General features: G+C 48.1%; 1 protein-coding gene across 1 annotated transcript; it reads left to right on the top strand.

Annotated features, from left to right (window-relative positions):
* The first annotated feature begins 454 nt into the window (after positions 1-454).
* On the top strand, positions 455-23769 carry LOC115552347 (glutamate receptor-interacting protein 2). Its single transcript, XM_030368382.1, has 24 exons — positions 455-1094; positions 3775-3858; positions 4843-4978; positions 6262-6407; positions 7175-7258; positions 7406-7481; positions 8387-8532; positions 9865-10015; positions 10136-10305; positions 12359-12502; positions 13071-13232; positions 13776-13962; positions 15245-15390; positions 15548-15628; positions 15997-16060; positions 16813-16958; positions 17401-17545; positions 17817-17956; positions 18098-18280; positions 18371-18524; positions 19091-19208; positions 19576-19800; positions 21208-21354; positions 21700-23769. Exons 1-24 carry the CDS (start codon positions 1055-1057, stop codon positions 21892-21894), a joined length of 3270 nt encoding a protein of 1089 aa, XP_030224242.1. The 5' UTR covers positions 455-1054; the 3' UTR covers positions 21895-23769.
* The last annotated feature ends 7 nt before the right edge of the window (positions 23770-23776 follow it).

Genomic DNA, 23776 nt, shown 5'->3' with positions numbered 1-23776 from the left:
ATGCCAGAGGTGTCCTCCTTGTTCCTGCTGAGAGATAACAGAATTGTGTAGATGGACGCAGCGTACGGCAGAATTGACTAGAGTGTAGGGGAGAAAGATGTCCCTGCTTTGAGCAACGAGCAAGTGCTCTGTATGGTAATGAATGCGGGGGTGGTGTTAATTGTGTGTATGTGTTAGTGTGTGAGCGTGTGTGTGTGTGTGTGTGTTTGGGGGGGGGGGGGGTTGTGTAGAATGTGTATAGTCATGATGTGAGTGTGAACACGGCGTGCGCATGTGTACCTCGCACATATGTGCACGTGTGTGTATGTGTGTGTTTCTGTGTGTGTGGAGGGAGCACAGCGGAGTAGTGTTAAATGGGGAAAGAATGAGTGTGACCGTGTGTGTGTGTGTGGTGGAGGGGGGGGGTGACTTTGTCGTGTGTGTCTGCCTCAATGCACCCCTCTGGCAGACAGAGAGAGATAGGGAGTGAGAGAGGGGGAGAGAGCAAGAGAATTTGCTCAACCACAGTCGCCGTGGCGGTGTGTGAGAGAGGAGTTGTATCCTAGCCCTCTGTGGGAGTACGATAGTGAGTGAGTGGAAATAGGAATGATTCATCCTCTGAGACCAGATGAGCGACCAGTAAGATTGCCCCTAGAAAAGCAACACATCGAGATGGCGAGGATGGGTCCTATTTGACCCACTTTTGATTATTATTAAAGAAAACCGTTACTTGCAAGAAGAGAGTCAGGATTTTATTTTAAGGAAGAGGAGAAAACATTGACAACGTTGATTCTTTGTCCATCTATCTTTTTTTTTAACTGAAAGCCTTGAAGATAAACTACTGAACTGTTGACAAGAGGAGAATCCTTTCTTCAGCTGCAAACAGTCAAAGAGAATGTTGCTGTTTGATCAGATGGCAGAGAACAAGGAGGTGTCTTTGCGGTTTTCTGTAAGAGGCTGAGACTTTGCTTGCCTTGGAACATCTTTCGTCTTTGTTTTGTTTCTCTTTTTATTTTTTCTCCAGTTGAGCTAAGCTCACGACCCTGAACAAAAAGCCAACAACTGTACTCCCACCATGCTGTGTGGTCTTAGGAGAGATCCAAAGAGCAGCATTGGTAAGCCCACCACTTCCATGCTTACAGCCATGCTTCTAGGGGGTTTGCTATTCCCCACAAGAGTAAAGGCTCCCAGGCAGATTGTCACTGTCTTTCAAAAGGAGTGGTGCCAACAGTGTTTCAAACATTCAGAGGATGGGAACAACCTCTACCAGGGCAGCAAATTCTGGCCAAAAAGCATTATTGAATTATTATCTCATGTATATATATATATTTTTAGATATTTCTGTCATCAATTGCATGCAAGTAAGATCATTGGTAAACTGATGTAAAAATGTATACAGTCAAGCAAGTAATTTATTCAAAAAGCATGAGACTGGGGAAAAAAATACCTAATCTAGAGTTTAGACGTGTGGGCTCATTGTAATACCTTTAGAGAGATTGATGTGCACGTGTGTTTGGATTGCACATGGGGAAGCATTGCCTTACAACTGCTGCAGCAGATGCCATAGGACTTTTGGCATGAGCTCCTCACAAGCTTCCCTGCCACCCGATGTGGAACACATAAAAGCAATGCAAACTGGGTCTGGACGAGCGTGGTGTATAAATAAGGTTTATATCTGAAAATAGAAATTTGATTTCATTGCCATTGTCAGCGCTGGCCCCAAATCTAACCTACATTCTGATTGGTTCCAAGAGGCATTCAGTGCCCTGAATTAAATCAGGAATTAATTGACTCTCCAGATATCTTATGAGATTGCCTCACATTTTTGTGAAGTCATTACAAGGCTTTGATATATCGTTTAGGCAGGCAAATGTGGCTCCACACATGATATTAGTGAGGCACAAATATAAACGGAACCAGGGCTGTTTATTATTCATATTCACCACGGGGGTTCTTCTAACCCTGCCTGTTGGGGTCACTCACTGCTATGGTTATGTTTTAAGACAGAGCGGAAGATGGCTGCAGAATGCCCTGACGGTACAGTAGAGTGAAGTCACGTGCAGATGCATAGGGGCTGTGTGTGCGTAACCCAGAGCTACCGTCCCCTCACGACTTCAATGACAGCTGCTGGTCTGTCAGGGCCCTCAGGAAGCTGTGTGATTACCATGCTCATGCCCAGCTCTATGTGACTTTAATGTGTCACTGTGTGTGTGTGCGTGTGTGTGTGCGTGTGTGCGCACCAGTTAATGCATGTGTTGGGGGGGCGTGTGTGTTAGTGTCAGTGTATGTGTGTGTGTCTGTGTGTGTTAGTGTGTGTGTGTGTGTGTGTGTGTGTGTGTGTGTGTGTGTGTGTGTGTGTACACATGCACACCGGTTAATGCATGTGTGTATTTGCTTGTGTGTGTGTGTGTGTGTGTTTGTGGATTTCTCTAAGCAGCTGTAGTTGACATTTCCAAGGATGTGTTTAAAGGGTTTTTGAATTACCATAGCATGCATTGGTATATGTCATGTGCTTGGATTCCACATGTACATGCTCTACCGGATTGAATTACATAACTGTAATGGACCTCTTAATGGCGCATACTTGATACTTGAAGCTGTGTATGGATCATGAACATCAATCCTAAACACTACATGTTGAAGGATTGCAGATAAGTGGACGCAGGGCCAGGCATCTCGCTTTTCTACTGCTTTTTTAGTATGATTACGCAGTCGAAGAATTCAGAAGGAAGGTTTTGCGTGGAATACTACATCATTTATGATGTGTTTCCATGAATTGAGCCATCTCTCACCAATACATCAAAGTACGGCAAAAATAAATTGGAATCTGAACGTTTATATTTGGCAGGCCATTTGTTTAAATTTTTTGATTGGGAGATTACGGAGAAATTTGGTAAAATAAACCAAAATATTTTTTTTAATAAATGTATAATATTTCTAATATTCACACTGCAAAGCACAAGAGAAACCTTCAATATAGTAAATACAGGGTTTACTTTACATTTTAAACAGGTAAACCCATAGCACACCCTGCGTGGCAAAAGCAGCCCCATCTTAAAAAGAGCAACTGGCTGAATCCTTAAATTTTGAAGATGATATTCAAACACTAAGGATGCAAGCTGAAAAGGTAATCTTCCATGGACAGGATTAACGAAGTGCCACGTCAGATCCCCCATCGCAGGGACTGCTGACATGCTCCAGGAGCTTTATTAACAGGTCTGTGTGGCCAGCCCATGGTTAGTCCTAATCTAGGGCCAACCCCAGTGCTGTGGTAGAAACGCCTGAAGAAAAAAACAGCATAAACCATTTTCCCTGCAGTGCAGATTAAACCACTTTTCGTTTTTTTTAGTAGCAGCTGCTGCAAATGACATGAAAATGATTATTTTCCCTCTACGCTCAGAAAGCCCATTAAGCACATGCTGGTCCTTCCTCAGAAGCATTCCCATGGTTTACTAGTCACATAAATCAAGCCGTCGCGGAGCAAGTCTTGTGTTAAATTAACAGTTTCCCAGGGTCTCCCCCTCGGACTGAGAGGGGTCGCTTCAACTCTTGACCCCCCTCCTGTACGGCCGTCGGCGCACCTCCAGGCTCGAGAGTTGGGGTGGATTTCCGGTCAGCTAACACCGGATAACTCTCAGGCTCCGATCCGAATGAGACCCCGGGCCTAATGGAGGGATGTGCGGACTGGAGGATGGCTCCTGAGACCCGTTCAGCTTTGTGTTTGCGCCGTGCTGCTCCTAGGACACGGGCTCTCCACTCTGTTCACCCACAGCCGTGTTCCTCTTCTCTCCTCAGACGATGGGCCCTACTCCAAGGGAGGCAAGGACTCTGGGAGCGGGGACCACCACAGCCATGCCTCCCAGAGACGCAGCCTCACAGGTACGGCCTCGTCCCAACCCCTCCCTTACTGGATGAGGTTAAGTAACACCTTGTACACAGTTCTTAACTTGAAGGAGACTTCACACAAAAGCCAACTAAATACGTTTATATTTTTTCACACCAACACTGTTTAATTATTGGATGTCTGATCAGTCAGTGCTGCTTGGCCCATTTCTCCTGACTTGTTGGGATAAATAACAATATTAAAATATTATAATAATCTATGAGGTTGGTTTAGCTGTTTCCTAACCTCAGTGGCCACTCAAAAGGCTTCACAGTCAAGGCCGGGGGTGCCATAAGGCAACAACCAGCACGTTGGAGGCAGTTAGGGTTAGCTGCCTTGCTCAGGGACACCTAACCAGTTTGCTAGCAGGAGCCAAGGAATCGAACCGCCAGACCACCTGCTGTTTTCTCCAGACTGGCATGTTGCTTTATATATCTTGCAAACGCTGAGATGCGATGGAAAACTGCCTGTGTGGCACCCGCTGTCATTGTGAGTAAACTGCAGCAGCCTCCCACGGTGAACTTCACATACAGGATCTCACAGCCTAGCACAATGCAGCCCTTCCACAAGACAGAATGAGACCATGTCCACCGTCCACGTCAACCAGCACCAACATCACTGTTTCAGGTGGAACCTCACTGAACCTTACAGACCTACTTAACAGACATTGTTGACTCTCCATCCAACCTCTGAAGTGGCTTATTCTCACGTTGTTTATTAGGGATATCACTCTTTCACAAAAAAAACACGGAACGCCCTACTCGTATCATTTGTTTTTTGTTGCTAAGTTGCCATTGTGTCATTCTCCACTCTCCATAACACATGGCAGAGAAAAAAACGAATCAAAACAGGAATCCTGATGAGAAAAGAACGAAAAACAAAACAAAGGTGTTCCGTTCCAACCTCCCCGGGGAGAGCTAGTGATGTGGTGGCGGTGTGCGGTGGTGGTGTGTGGCTGACTGTGTGTCTTCCCCTCGCAGAGGAGTACCGCGGGCTGACCACGGTGGACCTGATGAAGAGGGAAGGAAGTAGCCTGGGCCTCACCATCTCAGGGGGCTCCGACAAGGACGGCAAACCCAGAGTGTCCAACCTACGGCCAGGTGGGCTGGCTGCCAGGTGAGATCTCTGCTCGCTGATGCGATCCTTATCGCCCTGGCAACCACACCACAGCGTGCTGTCTGGCCAAATTATGCGCTTTCCAAAACACACACACACACACACACACACACACACACACACACACACGTGTGAGTATAAAGCGACACCTGCTTGGCCTAGCCGCGGGACTAGCAGTGTAGTGTTAGATCAAGCGTTCCACCATGCCCTGTTGGCCACAGGGGGCGTTACACAACAACGTGGGCTCCAGAGGAACGAATGAAGATAGCGTAAAAAAAAAACTAAAATATCATTTTAAAGTTGGGTTTGAAAATTGATACGACATTGCTCTTGCTGATGGTTGCCTGACTCACCGGTGATGTTTAACTCTATCTTTAGCGGTTAAGTATTTTTAACCTTAGCCTATTTTACCTGGGATGGTTTCATTATGACTGAACACACCAGTCCTTCAGACAGAGTGCACAGACCAAGGGACAGTGACTAAGCAGCGCGTGACTCGTCACCAAATGACAGAATTTGTCTCCCATTTTATCTGAGCGAGACAGAGAGTATATGTGTGGGTGTGTGTGTGTGTGTGTGTGTGTGTGTGTGTGTGTGTGTGTGTGTGTGTGTGTGTGTGTGTGTGTGTGTGTGTGTGTGTGTGTGTGTGTGTGTGTGTGTGTCTGTGTGTGCGTTTCTGCTTTCGTATGTCTGTGACAAGAATAGAGAGATGAAAAGGATGGGAGAGCTGCTGTCTACTGATGATGTCATGCATGCACGCTTGCCCCCGGTCATCGTTCTGATTGGCTGTGGCCCAAAGAGATGTTCTGAGGCCAGAAGGAAGGGCAGGACAGCCATTTAATCTGTATTCAAATGCAGGACATGGATTCATAACATCAGTATGTGTAACTGTGTGCCAAACCGGGTTTGTACAGCTTCTCCAGAAGTGGGTCAGCACATATGTACACGTGTATACATTTAAATGAAATCTCCAACTGACATTTAGGGACATCGCCCTAACATACGTTCTAGATATGGGGCCATTTGAATCAAAAACCAATTAGGTAGAGATTGGATATTATAATGAAAAGGCTATTATATGTGAGGCAGTTACCACCGACCCTTTCAAAAAAGTTGAGATAGAGAGTGGACAGTTTTGTAAACAGTAGACAGACCACTCCATCGCTGGCTATTACCTGTCCATCAGGGTATGTGGGTGTGCGCGACAACATTTGGAACAACATTGTGTTCCCCAATTTAAATGAGTTGGCCTCGCCTCAAAGTCCCTCTGGGTCTCTCCGCAGAAGCGACCAGCTGAACGTGGGAGACTACATCAAGTCTGTGAACGGCATCAACCTGTGCAAGCTGCGGCACGACGAAATCATCAGCCTCCTGAAGAACATCGGAGAGCGCGTGGTGCTGGAGGTTGAGTACGAGCTGCCCCAGACCGGTAGGTGGGATGGGGTGTATGGGGCTGTGTTGCTGGTGTTGTTGACGGATGTGTCCATCCGCACTTATGTAACCAAGAGTGGGCGATACGCAGACAGTTGTGGTGTTCTGTGTCGTGTCTGTTGAACACAACCACAGCGTGGGTCACTTTAATTGTATGAGGTGCTGGGGTTGGATGGCAGATTTGGCTGCATGCCGATTTTTAAATCCTAGAACCAGGCTTCAACACGAGCCTTAGGCTTAGCTCGACTTGAAACTGGATGATCTTAATGCTTGGTCTAATGGGCAAAATGTCAAGCCTCTCCGTCCATTCAAATCTTAATCTTAATGTAGAGTATGTTTTCCACATAGGAGGACCTCCATACAGCTACCCTACAACTGAGATTGATGTATCAAAACTAATAAACATAACTTTGGTATTATGAAACAAATTCCTTCAGAAGCCGTTCCATGGTACTTTTGAGATATACGACAGTGTCTACCGCTATACTGTACTTAAAGAGCCAGTGAATCCAAAACCATGTTTTCCCATTTTTTTTCTCCTAAATTATTGTCAACATAGTTATCTATGCCATTTTAACACTTTTCATGTCACAGTGAGCCAGTTATCTGAGGGATAACTGGCTCGTTAAGGTTTTAGGTTGAGAAGAAAGACATAGTCTTGGCATTTCATCCTGTACATTATGTCTAAAATAACCGAAGTAGAGTGGACAAAGGGTAGCTGTGTGCTAAGTGCTCAACTGCTTTGTCCTCTCTCCTATATATTAGTCCAGAACCCTTCGGGGATGCTCACCAAGACGATAGAGGTCTGCTTACACAAGGAAGGGAACAGCTTCGGATTCGTCATGAGAGGTAGGAGGCATTGGAAACATGGGATGGCTTACAATGGGATGCATGCACTAAATACACCCAAACTCCTTCCATTCTTCCTGTGATACATTAAACCTAGGTCCTTGTCATTGCATTACAGATCTGCCCCTGTCTTCTAATGTCTTTCAGGGGGCTTCCATGAAGACTGGCACAGGTCTCGCCCTCTGGTGGTGACCTATGTTAGGCCCGGTGGTCCTGCTGACAGGTGAGGACAAAAAGACACTGTCTGTGGATGTTGCTGTATGTACTTGTTCATATCTGTATATTGCTGTATGTACCTGTATGAATCTGTATGTATCTTTATGTTACTGTATGTACCTGTATGTATCTTCATGTTACTGTATGTACCTGTATTTACCTGTGTGTATCTGTGTCCTTCTGTATGTTGCTGTATGTGTCTGTGTGTACCTCTGTGTACCTGTGTGTATCGGTTGCCTCTATGTTTCTGTATTTACCTGTGTGAACTCTTATTTGCGCAGAGATATTGTGTGTCCATTAATGTAGAGGTGTTAGATCATGGTACATTAGGCCGCTGCTGTGTTCACTAACGGTATGCTAAGCAGTTCTATGGCATATTCTGCATATCATACAAGGAAGCAAATAGTGATATTCAGTCGATTTGTTTCTGTCAAATAAATAAAAAATATGTTCAATGACAGCAGACATCCTGAGGCCCATGATGTTCTTTGCATTTCACATTGAAACATCTCTGACTCAAACCGTTTGCAAATTCCCCACACATGCCCCCTGAGAAGTGACCTACTTTTTGCGGAATTATTTGTTAATAATCTTTACTATGATTTAATGGAATTTAATGTGAAGATTATTTATGGCACTTATTTCTACTGCTTTGACCACTTTTACACCTACAGCACTCTCTACTCCAGCCACATTTATAGGATCCCTTCTCTTTTCATTCTTTCTTTCTTCAATTATTTCATTCTCTCTTTCTTTGTTTGCTTGTTTCCCTCGCTTTCTTTCCTTCTGTCTTCTGTTCTTTCATTCCTTCACTCTCTCTTTTTTTCATTCCTGTTTGTTTATATCTCCCTCCCCCCCGCCCTCCCTCCCTCCCCCCCTCCCTCCCTCCCCCCCTCCTCCCCCCCCCCCCAGGGAGGGCACGCTGAAGGCGGGCGACCGCGTGCTGAGCGTGGACGGGCTGCCGCTGTCCAGAGAGAAGCACGCCGACGCCATCGCCGCCCTGGTGCAGAGCAGCCAGGAGGCCCTGCTCCTTATAGAGTACGACGTGTCCGTCGTGGGTGAGCTCACACGCACACGCACACACACACACACACACGCATACGCACATGCGGTCGCATTGATGCATGTTCACGCGTACACACATACCCAAACACACACAAGCACAAACTTGTGCACTCACACACATGTACATTAACACACACATGCACACTAAAGCATGCACACTCACATGCATATTCTGTGGGGGAGTGAACTCCCATGGTAGGCTCTGTCTCAGGGGTGAATCGTGGTGGTTTTACCCCACGGGAGAGAGGACTGAGTGTTAGTGTAGGGGACACGGACCAGGAGGAGGCGGCTACGGGGCCCGGAGGGGCCCAGCGAAATGCCGGCCCCCCCCAGAGCTGGTGAGGCACGTTGTGTGTAGCATGATGGTGGTCCTAATTGAGGTCCTACGTGCTATGAAGGGAGCTTTGAATAAATGACGTGTGACTGTATTAATAGGATGCGCTGGAGAGGAATGCAGCCTGGCACAGGAAAAGGTTAATTGCTGATTTGAACTTTTAAACATGCACAGAGAGGGAGGCAACTTTAATGCGGCGGTAGAGGATGGACTCGCATCAAGTCTGGAATCTGTGTAGGGATAGTCCAGTCGAGTGTTTGCATTCCAGCCAAGAGGTTCTGTGTTCAAATCCTTATGTCCGCAGTCTGCCTGTGTGGATCTTCAAGCAAGATGCCTTACTCCTACCTGCTTCTTCGTGACATCGGAATTCAATGTTGCTTTGCTGTGAATATGTCAGATAACATTGCTCAAATCCGATCTGCTTGTGAAATCTGTTGCGTTGTCGACCAGATCTGCATGTATGCGTGTCTGACCCCCCAGTGAGGTGAAGCTAGGCATCAGTAGGGCGTGTAGTCTCAGCTGTTCTCTCTATCCCTAAATCCTAGTTATCGCTCACGGTCCCAGGGGGCAGGAGAGCTCTCATAGCTGCTCAGTCACAGCCAGCTCTCCGTCGCACACTCACAGATCTTTAGGATTCTGTCTTATCCTCTGCATATCATATCCACTGCACACCTTTCATATATCCTCATACAGGGGCTTAAAGATTGCTTGGTCTGCATAACTCCCTTCCAGATGAAACCCTGTACAGTGTTCAACCATGAACCATTCTAATAATATTGGTCCATTATCTAGGGCAATAAAGTACTTACAAATATAATCTATTCTACATAATATAATATAAAAACAAAAATGACAATGGCAAGCACACTACTAAAAAGCCACAGCTTCTGATAGTGAAAGAGCCAACATAGTGATAAGCGTTCGGTGAATCCCTGACCCTGGTCGCATAAAACCAACCTGCGGCACTCCTCCACTCTCTGTCTCCCCCCAGAGGCAGTGCAGCAGGCGTCGGGCCCCCTGCTGGTGGAGATAGCCAAGGGCCCCTCCAACGCCGGCCTGGGCATCAGCCTCCACACCGCCGTGTTCAGGAACAAACAAGTCATCATCATAGACAAGATCAAGGGCGCCAGTGTGGTGGAAAGGTAGATCGGACAGGGCCGGGAGACACGTGACCGGAGACATGAACGGTGAACACAGATCACCTTTCACCGGGAGACCACGGCCTGACGTCCTCTGACGTGCTCCTGTCTCTCCCTGTCAAGGTGCGGCGCGCTGCATCTGGGTGACATCCTGCTGTCCATAGACGGCACCAGCACGGAGCACTGCTCGCTCATGGAGGCCACGCAGCTGCTGGCCAGCACCGCCGACGTGGTCAAGCTAGAGATGCTCCCGGCCAATCAGAGCAGACTTCCCATCAGGCCCCAGGACACGGGTAATATATGGCATGTGTTTTATTGTTTGATCAAATTTCTGTATTTTATTTTATAATTCCCTTCATTTATTTGTTAGTTTTCCTTGGAAAAAAAAAAGGATTGGACTCATTATATATTTTTTGTATCATACACTTTTCCCCTTTAATTTATTAGGATTGATCCAAGCTTTACTGAATGAATGCCTGCTGTAGCCGAACACATTAGAATACAAAATAAAATGTAAAGAAACGCATGAAAAACAAACCAAACATAGCACTCACCTGAAAGTAAAAGCAGCTCATACTTCGTACTGCACCGGCTGCTGAACAGTATCCCTGGGGATTGATAAAGTAATCTCAATCTACTTATCTTACTTTAGTTAGGAACATACGGGTGGTCCTGCATGTGAGGAAGTTAATTAAAATGTGTTTTCCCTACTGAACACACAAAGAGACAGGTGGCCTGAGTACAGTCTTTATAGCCCAGAGCCTTACATATACTTTGTACTTTACCATCGTGATGAACGGGGACGTTTTTAAGAAACATTAATATAGGGAGCAGTTCTCCATGGAGATTGTTCTCAATAAATACTATCTTTTATCGTTACATATTTAAATGTCTGTGAAAAGATGACTCTGTGGAAACTGTTTTACACTGCAACTGAACTGTCTCTGAGACGAAAATGGTGAAATCTATTCATCCAATCTGTACCTCTTTAAAAGCCGAATTGAATAAGGACATCAGTTTTTGAACGTGGGTAGAATTAGATGATCTCCAGTCTTCATTCCTCCCAGGATTAGACGACACGATAATCACAAAGATGCCATTTGTGTCTCTCCTCTGAGGGATTTCGTACAACTGTTAAGGGCTTAGCAGTTAGTGTGGCTTGTTGGTTTTCTCTTGTGCGTTGCTGATAGACAACATTATTTCTTGGAGAGACTCCCTTAGGTGAGCTTAGCGTCAGCTGATAGAGGCGTGCTGTTCGAGTGAGTCCATTAGAAACCGCCAGGAGAGGGTGGTGATGGTGGTGGAGGTGGCGGTGCTGGTGGTGGAGGAGGAGGAGTTGGAGGAAGCCTGGTCGTGTGTTCTCTCACTGCATTTACTCGAGATTAACCTGGTACCCAGAATACGGCGGCACACAGCCTGCTTCATGCATGTTTCTTCCAAAGCCTTTCCATGGAAATGAGTTGTGGGGAGATTAGCCGCCATGCTAATGAAGAGGCAGGGATTACTGTCACATTTAACTTCCTGTGACACATTTAGATCCCAGAGAATTTGTGTTTCCTAGCACATTATTTAGGTGCACGCCATGGCTCAAAGCTTCCTTATTCCAAAGACCGATGTTTCAATGTAATTTGATGAAATACAAATACCATATTCAAGGGTGACATGCAGGGTGCATATTAAAATATGCAGGTGTGATAAAGGTGTTACATTGCCTCCTGAAAAACTGAAACGATTCTAGGCCAGCGGAAACAATATTCACCACATTTGCTTCTATTCAGAAGTGAATAGCCAATAAATTGAGAGGGCAGACTCCTGCATTTAACATCAATCAAGCTTTCAGCTGTGGCCAATCAAGGTGGTGAAAACAGGCCACTTCCTTTTGTCTGCTCATCATGGTGGTCACATTGGCTCTCGCGCACAACAACAACCCCATGTCCGCCGTTCACAGCACGCCGGCTCTCTGGGGGCCTCCTGACTCGTATGCAAATGAGGTTCTGAAAATGATGGCCAATTTGCACTTAGCGTTTCTGGCACTTAACAGTAAATGTAAGAACCTTCACCACCACCCTGCTTTTTACTCTTGTGTCGGATTTTCCGATGCTAATCACAAATATAGCACTAACACAAGGATTTCGATCTGGTGTACCATGACGAGAACATTAAATATCAATTACTCTGCTTGGAATTATCCCCTGGGCTTTTGGTTAGCTGTGGTGTATATTTAGACGGCAGGATTTCATGGTTGTTTTTTTTAGTTGTTTTTACGAATTCAGTAAAGACGGGACGGGGGGCGATAGAGATGGAGACGGCCTCAATGCATTGAGTCTCTCTCTTGTTGTTTTGTAGTCAAGGTGCAGAAGAGCAACCATCATCACTGGGAGCAGAGCTACTGCCCCCCTCCTCCTCTACCTCCTCCACTGCAACACGCGGGCCACGGGAAGCCATGGAACAGCCCGAGCCACTCACACAACCACCAGGACCACTGCAAATGTAAGTTATGCCATGTGACATGTACTGCTGCTGGCTACACGCAAACACACACGCACGCACGCCTGCACTCACGCACACCCCATTGTAGGGGAAAGACCTTTTTTCCTTCAGCCCATCAAAGGGAATTATTTCCAGTAGGTTGACTCCTCCTAACATCATTCACCATATTTTCGTGTGTGTTTGTGCGTGTGTGCGTGTGTGTGTGTGGGTGTGCCTCAGCTCGTGTGCAGGAGGTCGTGTTGTGACGCCCAGATGTATGATAGATAGATGACCGTCAGCAACCTACCCAGTTGCCTGAACCTACTGGCAGACTGATCTACCTATCATGCATCTGCGTGGACACTCCCACTTGTGTGATGTCACTAAGGGGTTGATTGTGAAAGGATTGATCAACACTGCACCTGGTGGTAAAAGTGGGGGTCCTTTTAAGCGAGAGGAGGTTGGGTTTTATTTCATGCATTTGGGTCTGCCTTAAGCGTTCTTTAGCTTGTGTCGGAGTGTGTGTGTGTGTATTTAGGGGGTGGGGGGCGGTCTTGATGTGTGTGACGGTGAGTGTGTCTCCTTCCAGCTCTGGTGAGCGGTGGCTTCTCCCCTTCCTCCACAGTCACCTCCGGGTTCAGCAGCCAGGGCAGCAGCAGCCTGCCCTGCCCCGCGCCCAGCGTGGCCCCCGGCAGCCCCCGCGGCTCCACGGGCAAGAGACGGCACCGCACCAAGGACCACAAGAGCTCCCGTACGATGGCTAAGACAACCTGTCCCTCTCTGCTACCAGTCTAGTGTGGGCCCTTCCCTTCTGGGAGTGGCTGTTAAAAGAGATTACTGCTCGTCCCCTCGTCCCCTTCCCCAAACCACCTTGACGTGTTGTCGGATCTGACCCATCACAGATTTAAACCTGAGTGGCGTCGTGCTGATGTATCTCATGACTCATTCTCCGCTCCCCCCCTCCTCTCTCTCTGTCACTCGTCCTTTACATGTCTCTCATTCTCATTCCGTTCTCTCCATCTTTTCTCTGCCCACAATCCCGCTCTCTTGCCTAATTTACTGTTTTTAAATCTCACACTCTCTATCTCGGTCTCTTTCGCTCTTTCTCTGTCACTCTGTCTCTCTCACTGTCTCTCTCTGTCTCTATCTCTGTCACTCTGTCTCTAACTCTCTGTCTCTCTGTCTCCATCTCTGTTGCTCTCTCTCTCGCTCTGTCACTCTGTCTCGATCTCTGTCTGTCTCTCTCTGTCTCTGACTGTCTCTCTTCCTTTCTGTCTCTCTGTCTCTCCCCTAGTGTCTCTGGCGTCCAGCTCGGTGGGCCCGGGTGGGCAGGTGGTCCACGTGGAGACCAGCGAGGTGGTCCTGCGGGGGGATCCGCTTACGGGCTTCGGCCTGCAGCTGCAGGGGGGGGTCTTCGCCACCGAGGCTCTGTCGGCGCCCGCGGTGGTCCGCTTCATCGAGCCCGACAGCCCCGCCGAGAGGTAGTGCACCACACACACACACACACACACACACACACACACAGACTGTGGGCCCCCCCTCAAAGAGTCAGGCACACATGAGTACACAACGGGGTCACCTTGAACTCTGTGGAGTGCAGCTGGACCTTGAGGGTCCCGTGGCGGATCATCCCAAGCTCCACTGCGTCTGAAAACGACATCACGGTCGTTAACATGGTGCACTGAAGGGGCTCTCCATCGCTGAGCAGAACAGCTACGCTTCTGCATGTGCTGAGCTCTTGATATCAGACGCTATTACCAGCTCCCAGGGCATTATGATGGAGTAGGATAGGGACAGTGTAGTTGCTAAGGTGGATGACTCCCGGCCAAAGAGGTACTGGGTTCGATTCCCGATCTCCACAACCCCATCCAGAGGCATCCTCGATCCTTAATGACCTGTGTGTCTGTCACTGTGTACGTCTCTTGGCATGAACCGTGTCTGCAAAATCATTTGAAATAGCCTTTGTGTGCAAAGGGTGTGCAGTCTCCTCATTTAGCCTTCCCTAACCGCGGATTAATTAAGCACTGCATTATTGAGGCCTAGTTATGTGCTGATCCTGGCGTTGTGTTCGGGGAAATCCCCCCCCGTTTTGCAAATATTGATCAAAGACGACATGACACAGGCTAATGAACAGCAGTGGCGGCCAAGCCAGTGTGTCACGACGAGCCATAGCCCCGATGCTGTGGGGTAGCCACCCCTGTTTTACATGATTAATGATAATCCCTCTCTGCTGGTGACAGATCACCCCATCCCCTTGGGAATGTCATATGAATTAGCCAGAGTCCCCAAGTGACTCCAGTAGAGCGTGCTGTTGTGATGAGGCCCACGCTGCAGGCCCCTCAGGTTAATGGATATCTCGTCTTGTTTGACGGGGCCCAGTGTGTTGTCGTGGTTGTTGTTGTGTCTGTGCAGTTAAAAGGTTGAGTGGGTGGGAATGGCGGTGTTTGTTTTGTGGTGTGGCTCTCAGCGTGGTGGGGTTGAGTCAGGTCAGTTTCTATTGGGTTGATGTAGCCAGTTGAATCATAGCGACATAGTCTTGCCGGTTGAGGATATTGGTTGAGGATATGGTTTGAACCAGTAACATGCTGGGGTTTGGCCAGTATACCTCCCATTGTGGTGTTATGAACGTCAATCTTAAAGCTAGGTTCTCTCTCTTACATGCTTAGGGTAAGATACATTTATTGGAAAACGAATCAAACATTTGTGTCCAGTATGAATGTGTATTGTGCCCCTGTGTGACCCACGCCTGTGGTCTTTGTGAAGGTGTGGGCTGCTGCAGGTGGGGGACAGACTGCTGTCCATCAACGGCATCCCCACGGAGGAGGGCACCCTGGAAGAGGCCCACCAGCTGCTCCGAGACGCCGCCCTGGCCAACAAGGTCACTCTGGATCTGGAGTTTGACGTTGCAGGTAATATATCTCACCTTGTATAACATGCATCTTCCATTTGTCTGAAATAATGCGAGCTGCATCTTCTATTGTAAAAAAAAGCTGAATTTCAAATTTTGTATATATTTTTTCACCTGCTTTTCCAACGTTATTTCTTTGTCGCTGGTGTCATTCTCAGAGTCGGTGGTTCCCAGCAGTGGCACCTTCCACGTTAAGCTCCCCAAGCGGAGAGGAGTGGAACTGGGGATCACTATAAGCGGTAGGTGAAAATGCGCACCAGGGGGCAGTCTAGCTCAACTTTTCTTTTCTTTTTTTAAACCAGACTCAATGGTCATTCCGTGCACTAAGTTCCTCTCCCTAATCTCCTTTCTGAGAATCTCTATTTTGTTTGCCCTGAAATCCCTGTCTGAGTATTGTAGCCTAGTTTAGAGAAATTCGATTTTCACTCCACCGGCGTTACGTATTTTAGCATACCACTCACTGTGATGAGAATGAATGCATAGGGCATAATGAAATAAACTGTATATGCAATTGTTTTCATCGTTTCTCAGTGCTTGAAATAACAATATTAACAGTGGTTTTGTTTTGTAATGGAAAATGTACTAACAATCATTTATTTATTTTCAGCAAGCAAGAAACCAGACAAGCCTCTGATCATCTCTGACATAAAGAAAGGCAGCATAGCACACAGGTATTAAGTATGAATAAATATATATCTATATGTGATGTATATGTCATATTTTAAAGTAGCAATATGTATTCTGTCGGTTGCAATTTGCAACCTCAACAGTAGATGCCATTAAATCACGCCTTTAAATAATGTTGCATTGCCTTTAACATGAATTGGTGGTTAAACAAAAAGCACTGCTTACCCAAGTACAGCCTAAGTCATCTAGTATTATGTAATGATTGCATAAATAAATGTTTATCCCATGTGGTTATATGCTAAGCTAGTCACTGCTGGTCTTTGGTTTCTGTGGCACACTGCAAGTCACTCTTCTAAACCAGGAACTGAACCACATTCCCTCTGTCTGACTGGGGATTATTTATCAGGAACGAAAGGAAACCATACCTTGCCCTCTGTTTTATACAAGCCTAATTGGATTGAGTGGCCAAAACTGGATCAGTAGGACGAAGCAGCCACATTTACAGAGCTAGGGAGGGAGGGAGGGAGAAAATGGGTGAGAGCGAGGGAGAGATCTCTCTGTCGATTAAGGTAAGGTTAGGGTCACCCCCATCTCCCTCCCTCTCTCTCTCTCTCTCGCTCTCTCGTCTTCAGAAAACGTGCTAATTGGATTCACACTGTATGAGTCAGACAAATCCTGCTGCTGTGTTGTTGTGATCATCTTGTCCCCTTGTGTGTACGTCTGGGTGTGCATGCGTGTGTGTGCGTGCGTGTGCGTGCGTGTGTGTGCTTCCCATGGCCATCATTCTGCCCGGCAGAACAGGCACCCTGGAGCCCGGGGACATGCTGCTGGCCATCGACAACGTGCGTCTGGAGCGCTGCACCATGGAGGACGCCATGCACGTCCTGCAGCAGGCCGAGGACATGGTGAAGCTTAGGGTGCAGAAGGACGAGGACAACATGGGTACGAGCCCGCATCGGGCCCAACCACCGACGCTGCTCAGAGAGAATAGAGACTCACCAAACACTGTAGACTCACACACTCATGGGGGGGAAGTGTAGTGGTCACCCGCCCATGGCTAAAAGGTTGTGAGCTCGAAGCCCGGTGTACACGTTTCTTGCGGAAGGCTCCTTGAGCAAGAATCCGAACCTCTTACCTGCTTGTGAATGACATCTATAGTTCACACTGTCACCGCCAATTAAAGCGTCCACTAAATAGTAAATAGTTACAAATAATCAATATGATATTTCAGCATGTTCCCTAGCTATATTCACTCCACACCAACACATAAATACATTTAATCAGGATGATCAAAGACGGACCCCAAGTGTGAACTATGAAGGACAGAGAGACCTATGTCTTCACGGGCTGTTTTTGTTCCCCTTCCTCGTTTGGATGCGTTCAGACGAGCTGGAAATGTCGGGGTCCATCATCTACACGGTGGAGCTGAAACGCTACAATGGGCCTCTGGGCATCACCATCTCGGGCACGGAGGAGCCCTTCGACCCCATTGTGATCTCTGGCCTCACCAAGAAGGGTCTGGCGGAGAGGTGAGCACGTGTTGACCCCGAAGAGAGACGTCTAGGCCAGCTCAAAGAGTCGCCTGTGGCCTGGTTTAGAAACCGCAGAATGACTCTTCTGTTAAACGGAGCCATAAAGTGTAACAATAGCTCTTCCCTTTTTTATTTTCTGCCTCTCGCTGTGTAACAAGCAGCTGCTTTGTTGTTTGTTGTGTACTGAAGAAGAGCCCAAACAATGACTGGGTGACCACTGTCTGAGACCCCCCCCCCCCCCCCCCTCCACACTGTCTGTGTTTTGAAGGACCGGTGCCATCCATGTGGGGGACCGGGTCCTGGCGATCAACGGGGTCAGTCTGAAGGGGAAGCCGCTCAGCGAGGCCATCCATCTGCTTCAGATGGCCGGCGAGTCGGTCACGCTGAAAATCAAGAAGCAGGTGGACAGTACGTTGTCGTCGGCCCCCTGGAGTTTATATCTGTCGGAGAAAGCCTTGATAATGACCGTTCTGTATGTGTCCGGTAACATGAAGGGCTAGGGGGCCAGGGGTTCACCTCCTCCTCCCTTTTCTCCCGCTGGTTCCCCAGAGCGAGAAGCCCAGCAGTCTGTAGAGCAGACAGGGTTCCTGAGCGACCCAGAGGAGGACTTCCTGAACGACTCCCAGAAGGCCAGCAAGTGCTGTGAGGTCTATTCGGCCAACGTTCCCAGTATAGACTCGGCCATGAGCTCCTGGGACGGCTCCGGGTTCGATGCCGGATACTGTAGCCAAGGTGGGCTCATAATAATAACAAGGGTTTTCCTCCATGTTTTTTCTTCCTCCTATCGATTCTCATGAAATCGTTTCAACGTGATGTGATCAGGGACGTACCTCCACAAGGCGTCGGACCTGACGCTGAATCCCAGCGAGTGGCGGCACACCAAACACAGAGGCAACGCCGGCAGCACGCGGCATCAGCACGCCACCGCTGCGTACGACCGCAGGTTCACCGAGGAGGAGTGGGACAAGGGGCCTGGGTGAGAGCACGCGTCCAGCTGCTGTTGGGAGTTTCCTCCCTGTCGGCCATTTTTGTTTGTGGGGACAGCCTTCTAAGCCGTGCTGCTTACCAGTAAATGGTGGCTTTGTGCGATACTTATTATTATTGGGGATTTGCGATGGCTTTCTGAAGTTTCTTTGAAGTTTCTTTTGAAAAGTGGATGGTTGGAAAAGTTTTTGTCATTTATCCTCGGCTGTCCTTTTTTCATTTATTTTTTCTCTCCTCTACTTACTGCCCTCAAGCTCTTTTAGAATTAATTTATCTTGTCTACTTGCGGTCGTCTTTTTGTGTCTTTCTTCGCAAACCCTCTCCACACATCCCTTTTAGGGTCCAAGGACCCCTCAGCCCTGTATTTTCTTTGGGAGAGGCAATTCTTGGGTTTTATTGTTTACTTTTTCCACATGAAGGCTGTTACTAAAAGAAAGCGATAACAATACCCTTCATTCTGGTCCTGACAGAGTTTTTTTTAAAATACAAACCACAATACCCAGTCAACTTCAGGACAGCAGGGGCTGCTCTCACGTTTTGTTTCCTGCACCGTCACAGATTTGTCAGCCCCCCTCGTGGCCACGGCACCCTCCCCCACCAGGGAGACAGCTTCTGGTCCCAGGCCCTGCAGGACCTTGAGACCTGTGGGCAATCGGAGATCATCAGAGAGCTGGAGGTAGGCTGACCCCCCCCCCCCCCCGCCATCTGCCTGGCCTCACTCTTTTATTCATAGGCCCCTGTCGGCCTAAGTGACCGATGGGATGACGCGCTATGATAATCACCAGAGTGCGTTAGCTCTTATTAACTCTGACAGGCCGGGGTTAAACGCCTCCTGTCCCACTGATCATCAAAGCCTCCTGTCCTACTGTCTTATATTTACATTGTTTGTGTGCACGCACGCGCCATTTCCTCTCTCCTACCCCCCTCTCGCCTGCTCTCTCTCTCTCTCCCTCTCTGCACCGTCCACCCTTGACATCTTTTTGCTTACATACACTATCCACATGACCCCCTCCACATGAGTCCCTCTCCTCCCCCCCCCCCAGGCCTCCATGACGAGCAGCAACCTTAGCCTGTACTTGGACGAGACAAAGTCCCACGAGGACTCTGTGTTCCAGACCACGCTGAGGAGGGAGGGGCCCCGCGACGAGCCCAGGGCCAAGGGCTCACTGGGCCGCTCCGCCGGGGCCAGGCATGCCCCGGCAATGGGCAGCATGGGGAACGGAGGCCTGACCGAAAACTTGTCCCCCACCGCTCTGGAGCTGCACAAGGTACCGAGGAGGAACGCCAGAATGTGTTGAAAAGGTTACACAACAAACGCTTTACCCTGTGGGTTAACTCACTGACCTCCAAGCCCCCCAACACTGGGTGGTTGGATTCTGATTATTCCACCGTCTACGTTGTACACCTACAATGTCATCTCACAAACAACAACTCAACGTTGGCTCATCGGTTACTTGGCAGCAAGGGTTATATTTTCTAATGTTGAAACCACATATCAACCCCGCCACCGCTGGCTCGGTGAACACGGACCACAGGAAGGGACACGGCGGCATCTGCCTTTCACCGCATTCTTAATCACCACCTGAGATTATTGTCCCAACAAGCAAGTCCAGGGGGAATTCACCTCTTCTTTATTTATCGTACGCAGTTTCCCTTCCATCCACCCGAGTTATTTTACCTCCCGTGTTCTGCCTGAGCACGCGATGCCCATCATCATCATCCTCCTCACTGCCGCGGTGGCGTAGTGGGACTCTTGGGTCAGGCCAGTCAGGACTTGCAGGGTGTTTACATGGCAGGAGACAAACGCAAGGACAACAGTCATTACACAGCATCTCTTCCCACAAGCCGCGGCTCCGAGTGTGTTTACCCGCTCTCCTCCGGCCACACGCTGCGTCGATACACATCCTGGAGAGGTTCTGTGTTGCTGTAATTAAACCGCTGCATGCGATTTACTTTGGGGCCGTTTAGTGGGATGTTGTTGTTGTTGTGGTGGACGGCGGTCGCCACACAAGAGGCCCACTGGTACAGGGAGAAATACACATTGTAAAAAAGAGCCGGACAGCTTGATTAAAAACACCGTCCTTGGCCTCGTGCTGAATTGCTAGCAAACCGTGATTTGGTTAGATAATATGGAGAAAAACAGCTACCCATATGAAAGCGTGTCCTTGGGAAAATATTTGTTTTGAAAGGAAGTAGAAACCGGTCGTCCCAGCAACGGACGACTTGCTGTTTTAATCCTTTTATTTTCTACTGGCAAAAAGCATTAAGTTGTCTCCGGCGAGATCGCTATCCGCCTCGCTGCTCCCTGAGCCCTGGTGGTCCCATGTCAACCTGTGGGGGCAGCCAATGGGGAGCCTCTGATGTACTCGCGGCCCTTTTGAGTTGCCATAGTAACGCCAGCGTGAGCTTACTGAAATGCGGCCCATGAATTTGCTCCTGTGAGGAGAGCCTGGGGAACAATTGCCTCTTGTGTCTCACGGGACCGTCTTCAAGCAAACCGTCCTCCATCTGTGTGTGTGTGTGTGTGTGTGTGTGTGTGTGTGTGTGTGTGTGTGTGTGTGTGTGTGTGTGTGTGTGTGTGTGTGTGTGTGTGTGTGTGTGTGTGTGTGTGTGTGTGTGTGTGTGTGTGTGTGGGTGACCCTGAACCCTTGTGTGTGACGGCCTCCCCCCTCTAGGTGACCCTGAGGAAGGGCCGTGAGAGCAGCGACTTTGGCTTCAGCGTGTCGGACGGCCTCCTGGAGAAGGGGGTGTTCGTCAACATGATCCGTCCGGACGGCCCCGCCGACCAGGCGGGGCTGAAGCCCTACGACCGCATCCTGCAGGTGGCTTCTCTTTTACTGACGCGTCGCATGCACGTCTCTTTATAAGCTCATCTTTCTTATGCATTTATCTCTAGCGTTCCAGATAAATACATAAGAAAGATGAGGTGGCTCACACCGGGTAGAGAGCGTACCATATAGGCTCAGTCCTGAACGCAGCGACCCGGGTTTGAATCCTGATTGTGTTTGTTTGCTGCATGTCCCCCCCCCCCCCCCTCTATCTCCCATACCTTCCTCTCTTTCTCACTCTATAATAAAGGGTTAGGTCTAAAAATCGTTAGAAAAGAAAGATGAGGTAGAGACTGCGATTAGAGCGCACTGTTGACCTCCCCTCCTCCCGTCTCGCAGGTGAACTGCGCTCGGACCAGAGACTTTGACTGCTGCCTCACCATCCCCCTCATCATGGAGGCAGGGGACGCCCTGAGCCTGGTGATCAGCCGGAACCCATCGGGGCACGACAACGGGCTCCCGGACAGTCGTGAGGACCACTTCAACGCTGGGTTCTGCTTGCCGGAGCGCCGGTCCAACAGCGTGGCACTGTGACCAAGGTCAATGATCCCAGCAATAAACATTAGGCTTTTGGAATGCTTGGCCTAGCACAAAAACACAACACACATGCACACAAACACTCACATGTGTACAGCCACATCCACATCAAGCATGTCACGCACACGGGTTTTGAGTTTGTTGTTATTGCGCATTCAGCCCCCTCCCCCACACACACCATTGCACTACTTACTCGTAGCTACACAGCAAATCAACATGCACAGAATTGTTCCTTGCACAAATTTCTTCACTCACTCGTGTGTGTTACAGTTTAAGGCACCCGCTCACATTCACTCCTGCTTGTTCCAGAGCAGCCAGAGCCATCCCCTCGGAGGCAAAACACACACACACACACACACACACACACACACACACACACACACACACACACACACACACACACACACACACACACACACACACACACACACACACACACACACACACACACACACACACACACACACACGCGCGCACACACCGCACGCACAACATTACATAACCAGGGATTCGTAGCTCCTGACTTAGCCGGCGCTAAATACACACATCTCGCATGCAAAACACGACTCAGGATGCATTTGAACACAACACGCACACTTTTCCCTCACAAAAGTCCCCAACCACTGTGTCTTTGATGGCTTTGCTTTGTCAGTTTGAGTCAGCAACACGCGTGGCGTTTTTTGGGACGTTTTACGACACAAGCCTCCTGGGTTCACGCACCTGGGCACATCGTTTGATTTTTATTATTTGATTTTTCTCCACCATTGTACAAGCGCACCACATGCACACTTGTGTAAGCCAGTGATGTTTTTTTGTTCAGACTTATTACCGTCAAGCTCACCAATCCCTGTCACTTACCAATCGATCAAATATGGTGTGATCTAACCCTAAACATCCATGAAAATGGCAATGAGAATTAATGGCTTCCAAAGTTTGTTTGCGTTTTGAAGTTTTGTATTTTACACATCATCTTTGCCTTTTATGTTATTTAAAGACATTTTCTCTCTTATTGATGTTCTGGAGATCAAAGTCTGTTTTTGATTATTTCATTCCTTATCCAAGTTGGGGTTTATGTAAACAGCTCCATGAGGCAATGCACCAGAGTGACCGGCCGTGACACTGACTTTGGTGTTTCTCTAATGCTCTGTGGTTGGAGATCAATCAGTCCGGTGGCCCATATGGGATGAATAACACATGTTTCATCAATGAACAGTAAATAATTCTGTTGTTGTGGTGTGGAACGTAAGAGTCAAACTCTTGTTTTATGAGGCATTTCTCCCCACAACGGTTGTCCCCTGATGTATGTATGAGATACTGTGCATGCTCAGCATGCATCCTAAGGACCAGTCCTCCAACCGTTTGCCCATGTTCCTGAGAGGTTTTGTGAAGACCAAGACAGGTTTAGTTTCTAGCCGACCACTTCAGAGAAAATCTGAGTCTACTTTTAACAATGTGTTAACTGCCATAAATAGGCTACGTGGGGATATTTAAGCCACATTCCCGTTTCTATGCAGCTTTGGAGGGGTCTTAGACCTTGGGACAGTATTTTTACAAGTTATTTCCATATGTTAGGTATTCAGTGTCGGTGTGTTCAGCTGCCAGTATTTATGCTTTTATTTGACATGGCCAAGATTCAGAAACCTTGTGTTCCAAAACCACATAGCCTGTAATCGTAGTTTTATTTTTTTACTGACATGCATGTGTGCTCTGTGTGAGATGTGAATGATGTTGTATAGTTTTGTCCCCCCTGACCCCCACCATTCTATGATAGAACTTTAAAAGGGAATTTAAGATTATTTTTGTTATACTTTAATATAAACTAATGTATTTCTTTTAATTAAATTCCATGTGAAATTAAACCTCTTAAGTCAAGTCAGTC

This window comes from Gadus morhua, chromosome 1 (assembly GCF_902167405.1).
Source record: "Gadus morhua chromosome 1, gadMor3.0, whole genome shotgun sequence".
Taxonomy (NCBI): domain Eukaryota; kingdom Metazoa; phylum Chordata; class Actinopteri; order Gadiformes; family Gadidae; genus Gadus; species Gadus morhua.
Note: the sequence above shows the minus strand (reverse complement) of the source record. Positions and strands in the feature narration are given on the sequence as shown.